General features: G+C 46.8%; 1 protein-coding gene across 2 annotated transcripts in view; it reads left to right on the top strand.

The window, feature by feature from the left end:
- Positions 1–410: 410 nt before the first annotated feature.
- Positions 411–10,372, top strand: part of LOC107722303 (phosphatase and actin regulator 1) — a 25,582-nt gene continuing 15,620 nt past the window's right edge. Inside the window, exons 1-4 of one of the 2 annotated variants that reach the window (XM_016530600.1) lie at positions 411–879; positions 2,806–2,955; positions 4,801–4,881; positions 5,968–6,033. In XM_016530600.1, coding sequence (XP_016386086.1) covers positions 630–879; positions 2,806–2,955; positions 4,801–4,881; positions 5,968–6,033 — 547 coding nt within the window. In that variant the 5' untranslated portion in view covers positions 411–629. The remainder of the gene's footprint in view (positions 880–2,805; positions 2,956–4,800; positions 4,882–5,967; positions 6,034–10,372) is intronic. The other variant, XM_016530599.1, reaches the window with a different exon arrangement.

Raw genomic sequence — 10,372 nt, 5'->3', positions numbered from 1 at the left:
GAGCTCATTACTTAAATGTTAGATTATTTAGATCAGATTATTGAATATTTTTACCCAGTTTTGTGTAAAATATCTTCACTTTTGGTGGTCTGATCAAGTGAGGAGTCAAAAAAGATGTTAAAAACCACAGCTGATGCACTGCCAGCTGATCTGTCACACTGGAAATAGAAGGTCAAGTCAAGAACACTGCACTGTGGGATACAGTAGTGTACTGCACACTTCAGCAAATGTATTCCATGCATACTGAAACTTCACATGCTGCAGAAATAGCAGGACTGGTATGTTAGTATGCTGAACACGTTTGTGTATTTGGTTGGAGGCAAACATCACAGTAGCTTCAAAATAATCCAGCTTGTAACATTTCAGTGCGTGTGTGTGTGTGTGTGTGTGGCATCACTGTAGTGTTTCATTCTGTGCATCAACCCTAGTGAGCTGCAGACCTGCACCGCGTTTTGGGCATCTCTGAGGCAGCTCACTGGGTTTTGAGACACGGCCTGCGCTGCAGTTCCAGTGTGTGGTCCACAGGGGGCGTTAGGACCAGCGTTCACTGCGCGTCTCAGCTGGGCTCGAGACTGAGAGCGCGCTCAGTCCTGCTCAGATACGCGTTCATCATCTTCATCATCATCATCATGTCTTCGGCGGATCACACAGTCATGCACGGCATCTGGGGCAGTCAGGCGCCCGCGGGGAAGGCGATGGAGACGCCGAAGAACAAGGGCTTCAGCCTGATCAGGATGATGTCTCTGAATTACAGGAAGGAGAACAAGAATCTACAGCAGCAGCACCACAACAACATGCCCTTTATGATTCACTGCCACATCGGCAAAGAGATCAAACACATCTGCAGCAACTGCAGCCGCGGCAGCCACGCGCAGCACGGTGAGTAACCGCGTTCATCTTGCGCTTCTGAGCGACGCGACGCGACGCGAGCGCACAGAGCTGTTCACACAGGACGCGCTCTTGGGCTCCGCGTTCAACTTGTTTCATTTTTTGGTTTGCAACAGTATGTACATTTGCGTATTAGGACGCGTTCTTGCGTTCAGATTTTGCTGTTCTTAATTATTGGCCTCATGTACACATGTGACCGACGCGTGTGCGTCGCGTAAAGCGCCAGGAGCGTTGCGTTTTTAATAAGGCGTGTTCAAATAGCAGGACTCGAAACCGATCCGGAGCTTCTGTTTCTGTCCTGTGTGAACGCTGCCAGAAGTGGTGTTCACAAGGAATTCGTTTTTCGTTCTGTTTTTGCATAATATTTTATTTATTATTGTAAATTATACATATTGGTTTATAGTGCAAATAGTTTTAGCATTTTCTGCACTGTTATTTTTCTGTAGCGGCTGATGAATCTGAAGTCTTGCACATTCTAGAAAAATAGCTTTCTTCCTTTTTGCAAAATAAAGTCATGTGTGTTTTTGGCTTGTTGTTATGCACAGCCCCAAACTGTGCCACACAACTCAATCACTGATGTGTTAACAATTCTATACTGAGATTGAAATATGTATGAATTCAAAATTGACTCTATTTACTTTTACACACAATACTTGTCTTGTGGTGAACAATCAATTCATGCAAGTTAATCCAGAGGAAAAAAAATATTGTTATTTATATTCTTGAAGTCAAAATCTGCAAATTTGCTCTGAAGTACATCACAATACTTAAGTAAAGTCAGTCGCAACTTCTAGTTCACGCAGACTGTGAAGTTAACGTTTAGGGAAGGGTTAACTGGTTCAAACTGGTTTGGTGGAAAATCACATGTTTTTTTAGCATCTGACGCCATGAGTGTTGATTTTTGTAGGCATTAAACTGCCAGAATTTTTAAAGACTATATCTCCGTTTGCATTTAACTTTCAGCTTCATAACTTTGCAGATATTGCTTATGCTCGAACAGCAACATTACACACTACCTAACATTAAAAAAGTGAAATCGCAATGAACCACCCTTTTAAAAACATGTGGTAGAACAAGTGTTGCAGTTGTTTATATTTGAGGGTTTTTTTTACTTGTTAGTTTGTGAACACACAAGTTCATTCATTCATACAGTGATGCACAGTGATAAAGCAGCAGTTCGTTTTGACATGCAACCGTGTGAACAGGGTTTTGAGATGGTCGTCTTTGTGTTGTGTGTGCGTTTTTGCCATCCATCAGTTCAACCCTAAAGCACTCATCTCCAGTCCGTGTGTCTTGATGAATTTTCAGGTAAAACTGTGCAGCATGTGAGCAGCTTCTAAAGGCTTGTAACTTTCTGTTTTTCGCTCTTCAAATGAGGCGTTAGAGACGGATGACTGGTGTGTGTTTTGGGCTTCACTGACTGTATAACGTCGCAGTTTTGCTCAGTCAGTGTAGATCATACCGTCAGACCATCAGCAAACGTATTAAATCCGCTGGTTTAATCCTCTTCATTAAATTTCTCTTTGATTAATGTGCGTCACACGTGATAATATGATTAGGATGGAGCTATAAATACCCTGCTGAATGCATGTGATCGGCACGTGTTTGTCACATTGTGTCCTTGTGTTTGTCATATTGTGTCCTTGTGTTTGTCACATTGTGTCCTTGTGTGTCCGTGAGCGAGCGTGGCGTGTTCCGGTGGAGCTGTGCTGATGGTCTGCTGTAGTGGAAGTGTGTGTGATGTATGTCTGTAGGGACTGTATTTGACCTACTTCTGTGCCTGCATTACTCACGCTGCACTTTCAGCAGAAGACACAGAAATGGCACGAAATGAGAGACGATGTAGAGCCTGAAGCAGAAATCATGTGAAGCTGTTGGTTCTGGCGCATCAGCTTGAGACTCTGTGTTCCTCTACAGCGGAGGAGGTGGAGAACCTGGCCTCCATTCACTCCGAGTCCCTGGTGTCCGGATCACACTGCAGGAGCAGGTTTGCCTCTCTGGGACGCCTCTTCAAACCCTGGAAGTGGAGGAAGAAGAAGAGCGAGAAGTTCATGCAGAGGTCAACAGGTAAATGCATATTTCTGTTAAATATACCCCATATATTAAAGGGGTCATCGGATGCCCATTTGATATAAGTTGATATGATTCTTTAGGGTCTTAATGAAAAGTCTATAACATACTTCGGTTCAAATTTCTCAATGGTAGTGTGAAAAACAAAATTTTTACCTTGTCAAAATCAGCTCTGTTTTCAGCACGTCGTTCTAGTCCATGTTGCTTTAAATGCTAATGAGCTCTGCTGACCCCGCCCCTCTCTTCTGTTGGGTGACTAGCAGTACTGTTTACTTTAGACACGAAACTTGCTAACTAGCACATATTAGGAAAGGCGATTTGCAAAGATTCATAAAAAACCTTATACTCACTTCTTCTGTAGATGAAGCTGGATCACGAATGATTCGCGCGAACATAGACGCATTTAGGCAGATCGGGGATCGGCGCATTCCCTTCAAAACGAAAGTAACGTTAATCCTCTGCGTCTTCAGCGGCTCAGATGCCGGGAGTAAATGACGACTGCTATGTTCATTACATCCAACAACAAAACACCTCAATCACTTAATCGGAGACATTCTTGACTTCCCATGCACCGGAGTCGACACAATGGCAGACAGTTCTCAGCTCACTCAGGGCGGAGCTAAGGTGAGATGGCCTTGTCAATCAACTGTCGTGGGAGGGGCCTGTACAGAACTACGTCATTCTGACAGGAATCTCAGAACAGCCTGATTTGAGAGAGGGGATTTTAAAATAGGGATTTAAAAAAAACACTGGGTAGATTTTTATCATTATAGGATGGATGTTTACACTCACTTCCAACACACATTTATGTTCAAACAACAACAAAAGTGAATTTTGCATCCGATGACCCCTTTAAGACAAATACGTAATAAAATGTACGTTTAGATTCATTCATTTGGCAGGCACTTTTATCCACAGTGACTTGCATTGCTTTCAGATTTAATCAGTGCATGCATTCCATGGGAATCAAATCCATGACCTTGGTGTTGCTTGCGCTGTACTGTTTGAGCTACAGGAACATTTCATGTAATCTTGCAAAAGATTGGGTTGTATTTAATTTCTTCTGCTTTGAAGGGTCAGTCGGAGCAAAATGCTGCATCCGGCAAAAACAACAAATATATTTCAGAAGTCAGTTTTTGTGTTTCATCTTCTGTCTCTTGAGTGCAGTGTGTTAATGAAGAGAAACTGCAGGGATTAAAATATATAAAGTCTAGTTTTCTGAGTTACTGAACAAAATTAAGCAAGTTTATACTTGAAACAAGAACAAAAATCTGTCAAAGGGGAATGAAAACTTGTTTTTGTAATTTACTTTTATCCAAAGTTGCTTTGCATTCAAGCTTTACATTTGATCAGTTTATTAATTTCCTGGGAATTGAACCAGTGACCTTAGTGTTGCTGTTGCAGTGCTCTACTGTTTGAGCTACAGGAAGATTTGATGAGATGTAAATGCTCCAAACATATAATGCAGTGATTGAGAGCTGAAGAAATAAAGGCTCCTCAGAAGATGTGAGATGTTCTGGAGGCTTGTGAAGATCATTCCTCCGCTGAGGAACAGTGAAAGTAAAGCTTCTGGAAACAAACGCTCCTCAAAAGATCCTGAGGATCAGATTTGAGACTCTAAAACATGATTGATGGAGAATCAAGTAAAGCTGAGCTGCTTCAGTCCAGTAAGTGTTCATCTGGAGATATTACTGCAGTTATTCTGACCTTTACTTGATCAAAACCAGTCAAGATCTGACACGAGAAGCTCCAGCTGAAGCAGTTACACTAAAAGAGTTTTGACTGGATAAAAACCTCTAAACTCTCAATCAGAGACATCTCATGTTTGTGTGTGTGTTTCAGCTCTGGAGAGGAAGATGTGTGTGCGTCAGAGCCGAGAGGAGCTGATCAAGCGAGGAGTGCTGAAGGAGATCTTTGAGAGAGGTGCTGAGCTTCATGCTGTTTCAGTGTCTCATATCAGTTTCTGTTTGGTGAAGCACCGACCCATTATCTCATATCTGTTTTTATGTTTTTTAGTAACGGTTCGTAATGCATCACATCAGGGTGTTTTGTAGGGCACTTGCACAGCGTTGCTAATACATACGTCATATTCACAGACAGTTTGAAATGCATACAGTAATATAAACATTATTTTACATTTAGAAAATAGTCATGTCTACTGATTCCTAACTTTCCACATAGCATTCTTTATGAATTTAATAACAAACTGAGAAATCTGATTTTCCCTGATCTTTTGACATATAAGCAGTCACTGTGCTATAAAAACATGCTGTGCGTTTCAGAACTCAAAATTTCCTTGCTGCTAAAAAAGGAATACATTTCTACTTTCTGCTCTTTTATGATGAAAGCAGAAATGGAGCCGCAGTGGTGAGATCAGTAGACTGATCGTCTATGAGAGCAGATCTGAGTATAACACTACAATCAGCACTCTTCACCGTTAGCTCATCTCATTTCATCTCATAAACCTTTTCCAAAGAGCTCCACATGTAGTATTATTTGATATGCAGAGAGTCAGCCAATCACAGCAGCAGCGATTACACTGAAGGCTTAAAGGAGACACGGCCATTTAACCCATGGAAGCCTCTTTCTGCCACAGGATAACAAAATAAAAGGCAATTGCAACTATTTATTTTGCAATTGTGAGATATAAAATAAGAACTGCAAGATTAGTTGCACTTACTCTTTTTATTTTTATTCCATGGCAGGAAAAAGAAAAAGAAAAACATAACTGTGAGATATAAGCTCAGAATTCAGAGGAGAAAAAAAAACATAGAAATTGAAATTGTGAGAAAGTCTGAATTGTGAGATTAACAGTCACAATTACTTAAAAAAAAAATTTAATCCAGTGGCAGAAATGGGCTTCCATATTTAAGTGTTCAAAATAAAAGGTTAAAATGACCTTTTATTTCTAAATGATGTCTGTTAGTTGATGTGAAAATCCTGCTAGCATTATAAGTGCAGCTCAGGAATGATTATAAACGTGATTGACGTGTGTTTGTTCTGGCTCAGACTCCAGAGCGGAGAACGGATTGCCATCTGACTGTGAGCGGACCACTGAGGACAGACTGAGGACCGGTGAGTGTGTGTGTGTGAGACTGAGTGTGAAAGTGTGTGTGTGTGAGTGAGAGTGAGCGTGTGAGAGTGAGCGTGTGCGAGTGAGCAAACCATTACGCCTATGGAATGTCCCCATAACGTGATGAATACACAACATGCGTGAGCGTGTGCGTGTGAGAGCGAGTGAGCGTGTGTGTGAGTGTGTGTGTGTTTGAGTGAGTGTGAGTGAGCGTGTGTGTGTGTGTGTGTGAGCGTGTGCGTGTGTGTGTGAGCGAGAGTGTGCGAGAGCGTGTGTGTGTGTGTGTGAGAGAGTGAGCGTGTGTGTGTGTGTGAGAGTGAGCGTGTGTGTGTGTGTGTGAGTGAGTGCGAGTGAGCGTGTGTGTGTGTGTGTGAGTGAGTGCGAGTGAGCGTGTGTGTGTGTGTGTGAGTGAGTGCGAGTGAGCGTGTGTGTGTGTGTGTGAGTGAGTGCGAGTGAGCGTGTGTGTGTGTGTGTGAGTGAGTGCGAGTGAGCGTGTGTGTGTGTGTGTGAGTGAGTGCGAGTGAGCGTGTGTGTGTGTGTGTGAGTGAGTGCGAGTGAGCGTGTGTGTGTGTGTGTGAGTGAGTGCGAGTGAGCGTGTGTGTGTGTGTGTGAGTGAGTGCGAGTGAGCGTGTGTGTGTGTGTGTGAGTGAGTGCGAGTGAGCGTGTGTGTGTGTGTGTGAGTGAGTGCGAGTGAGCGTGTGTGTGTGTGTGTGAGTGAGTGCGAGTGAGCGTGTGTGTGTGTGTGTGAGTGAGTGCGAGTGAGCGTGTGTGTGTGTGTGTGAGTGAGTGCGAGTGAGCGTGTGTGTGTGTGTGTGAGTGAGTGCGAGTGAGCGTGTGTGTGTGTGTGTGAGTGAGTGCGAGTGAGCGTGTGTGTGTGTGTGTGAGTGAGTGCGAGTGAGCGTGTGTGTGTGTGTGTGAGTGAGTGCGAGTGAGCGTGTGTGTGTGTGTGTGAGTGAGTGCGAGTGAGCGTGTGTGTGTGTGTGTGAGTGAGTGCGAGTGAGCGTGTGTGTGTGTGTGTGAGTGAGTGCGAGTGAGCGTGTGTGTGTGTGTGTGAGTGAGTGCGAGTGAGCGTGTGTGTGTGTGTGTGAGTGAGTGCGAGTGAGCGTGTGTGTGTGTGTGTGAGTGAGTGCGAGTGAGCGTGTGTGTGTGTGTGTGAGTGAGTGCGAGTGAGCGTGTGTGTGTGTGTGTGAGTGAGTGCGAGTGAGCGTGTGTGTGTGTGTGTGAGTGAGTGCGAGTGAGCGTGTGTGTGTGTGTGTGAGTGAGTGCGAGTGAGCGTGTGTGTGTGTGTGTGAGTGAGTGCGAGTGAGCGTGTGTGTGTGTGTGTGAGTGAGTGCGAGTGAGCGTGTGTGTGTGTGTGTGAGTGAGTGCGAGTGAGCGTGTGTGTGTGTGTGTGAGTGAGTGCGAGTGAGCGTGTGTGTGTGTGTGTGAGTGAGTGCGAGTGAGCGTGTGTGTGTGTGTGTGAGTGAGTGCGAGTGAGCGTGTGTGTGTGTGTGTGAGTGAGTGCGAGTGAGCGTGTGTGTGTGTGTGTGAGTGAGTGCGAGTGAGCGTGTGTGTGTGTGTGTGAGTGAGTGCGAGTGAGCGTGTGTGTGTGTGTGTGAGTGAGTGCGAGTGAGCGTGTGTGTGTGTGTGTGAGTGAGTGCGAGTGAGCGTGTGTGTGTGTGTGTGAGTGAGTGCGAGTGAGCGTGTGTGTGTGTGTGTGAGTGAGTGCGAGTGAGCGTGTGTGTGTGTGTGTGAGTGAGTGCGAGTGAGCGTGTGTGTGTGTGTGTGAGTGAGTGCGAGTGAGCGTGTGTGTGTGTGTGTGAGTGAGTGCGAGTGAGCGTGTGTGTGTGTGTGTGAGTGAGTGCGAGTGAGCGTGTGTGTGTGTGTGTGAGTGAGTGCGAGTGAGCGTGTGTGTGTGTGTGTGAGTGAGTGCGAGTGAGCGTGTGTGTGTGTGTGTGAGTGAGTGCGAGTGAGCGTGTGTGTGTGTGTGTGAGTGAGTGCGAGTGAGCGTGTGTGTGTGTGTGTGAGTGAGTGCGAGTGAGCGTGTGTGTGTGTGTGTGAGTGAGTGCGAGTGAGCGTGTGTGTGTGTGTGTGAGTGAGTGCGAGTGAGCGTGTGTGTGTGTGTGTGAGTGAGTGCGAGTGAGCGTGTGTGTGTGTGTGTGAGTGAGTGCGAGTGAGCGTGTGTGTGTGTGTGTGAGTGAGTGCGAGTGAGCGTGTGTGTGTGAGACTGAGAGTGAGCGTGTGAGAGTGAGCGTGTGAGAGTGAGCGTGTGTGTGTGAGACTGAGAGTGAGCGTGTGAGTGAGCGTGTGAGAGTGAGAGTGAGCGTGTGAGAGTGAGCGTGTGTGAGAGTGAGAGTGTGAGTGTGCGTGAGTGAGAGTGCGTGTGAGAGTGAATGTGAGTGAGAGTGAGTGTGAGCGTGTGCGCGTGAGCATGTGCGTGTGAGAGCGTGTGCGTGTGAGAGCGAGTGTGCGTGTGTGTGAGTGAGCGTGTGAGTGCGTGACTGCATGTGAGTAAGTGTGAGTGAGTGTGTGTGAGTGTGCGTGAGTGCATGTGAGTAAGTGTGAGTGAGTGTGTGCGTGTGTGTGAGTGAGCGTGTGAGTGCGTGACTGCATGTGAGTAAGTGTGAGTGAGTGTGTGTGAGTGTGCGTGAGTGCATGTGAGTAAGTGTGAGTGAGTGTGTGCGTGTGTGTGAGTGAGCGTGTGAGTGCGTGACTGCATGTGAGTAAGTGTGAGTGAGTGTGTGTGAGTGTGCGTGAGTGCATGTGAGTAAGTGTGAGTGAGTGTGTGCGTGTGTGTGAGTGAGCGTGTGAGTGCGTGACTGCATGTGAGTAAGTGTGAGTGAGTGTGTGTGAGTGTGCGTGAGTGCATGTGAGTAAGTGTGAGTGAGTGTGTGCGTGTGTGTGAGTGAGCGTGTGAGTGCGTGACTGCATGTGAGTAAGTGTGAGTGAGTGTGTGTGAGTGTGCGTGAGTGCATGTGAGTAAGTGTGAGTGAGTGTGTGCGTGTGTGTGAGTGAGCGTGTGAGTGCGTGACTGCATGTGAGTAAGTGTGAGTGAGTGTGTGTGAGTGTGCGTGAGTGCATGTGAGTAAGTGTGAGTGAGTGTGTGCGTGTGTGTGAGTGAGCGTGTGAGTGCGTGACTGCATGTGAGTAAGTGTGAGTGAGTGTGTGTGAGTGTGCGTGAGTGCATGTGAGTAAGTGTGAGTGAGTGTGTGCGTGTGTGTGAGTGAGCGTGTGAGTGCGTGACTGCATGTGAGTAAGTGTGAGTGAGTGTGTGTGAGTGTGCGTGAGTGCATGTGAGTAAGTGTGAGTGAGTGTGTGCGTGTGTGTGAGTGAGCGTGTGAGTGCGTGACTGCATGTGAGTAAGTGTGAGTGAGTGTGTGTGAGTGTGCGTGAGTGCATGTGAGTAAGTGTGAGTGAGTGTGTGCGTGTGTGTGAGTGAGCGTGTGAGTGCGTGACTGCATGTGAGTAAGTGTGAGTGAGTGTGTGTGAGTGTGCGTGAGTGCATGTGAGTAAGTGTGAGTGAGTGTGTGCGTGTGTGTGAGTGAGCGTGTGAGTGCGTGACTGCATGTGAGTAAGTGTGAGTGAGTGTGTGTGAGTGTGCGTGAGTGCATGTGAGTAAGTGTGAGTGAGTGTGTGCGTGTGTGTGAGTGAGCGTGTGAGTGCGTGACTGCATGTGAGTAAGTGTGAGTGAGTGTGTGTGAGTGTGCGTGAGTGCATGTGAGTAAGTGTGAGTGAGTGTGTGCGTGTGTGTGAGTGAGCGTGTGAGTGCGTGACTGCATGTGAGTAAGTGTGAGTGAGTGTGTGTGAGTGTGCGTGAGTGCATGTGAGTAAGTGTGAGTGAGTGTGTGCGTGTGTGTGAGTGAGCGTGTGAGTGCGATTGACGTGTTTTTGTTCTGGCTCAGACTCCAGAGCGGAGAACGGATTGCCATCTGACTGTGAGCGGACCACTGAGGACAGACTGAGGACCGGTGAGTGTGTGTGTGTGAGACTGAGTGTGAAAGTGTGTGTGTGTGAGTGAGAGTGAGCGTGTGAGAGTGAGCGTGTGTGTGTGAGACTGAGAGTGAGCGTCTGAGAGTGAGCGTGTGTGTGTGAGACTGAGAGTGAGCGTGTGAGGGTGAGGGTGAGAGTGAGCGTGTGCGTGTGAGAGTGAGCGTGTGCGTGAGAGTGAGCGTGTGCGTGTGAGTGAGCGTGTGTGAGAGTGAGAGTGTGTGAGTGTGCGTGAGTGAGAGTGCGTGTGAGAGTGGGTGTGAGAGTGAGTGAGTGAGAGTGAGCGTGAGCGTGTGCGCGTGAGCATGTGCGTGTGAGAGCGTGTGCGTGTGAGAGCGAGTGTGCGTGTGTGTGAGTGAGACTTCTTGTCTTTGT

The sequence above is a fragment of the Sinocyclocheilus rhinocerous genome, unplaced genomic scaffold, assembly GCF_001515625.1.
Source record: "Sinocyclocheilus rhinocerous isolate Xijiao unplaced genomic scaffold, SAMN03320098_v1.1 scaffold4319, whole genome shotgun sequence".
NCBI classification, from domain to species: domain Eukaryota; kingdom Metazoa; phylum Chordata; class Actinopteri; order Cypriniformes; family Cyprinidae; genus Sinocyclocheilus; species Sinocyclocheilus rhinocerous.
The sequence above is the reverse complement of the archived record's forward strand: the minus strand, read 5'-3'. Positions and strand labels throughout refer to the sequence as shown.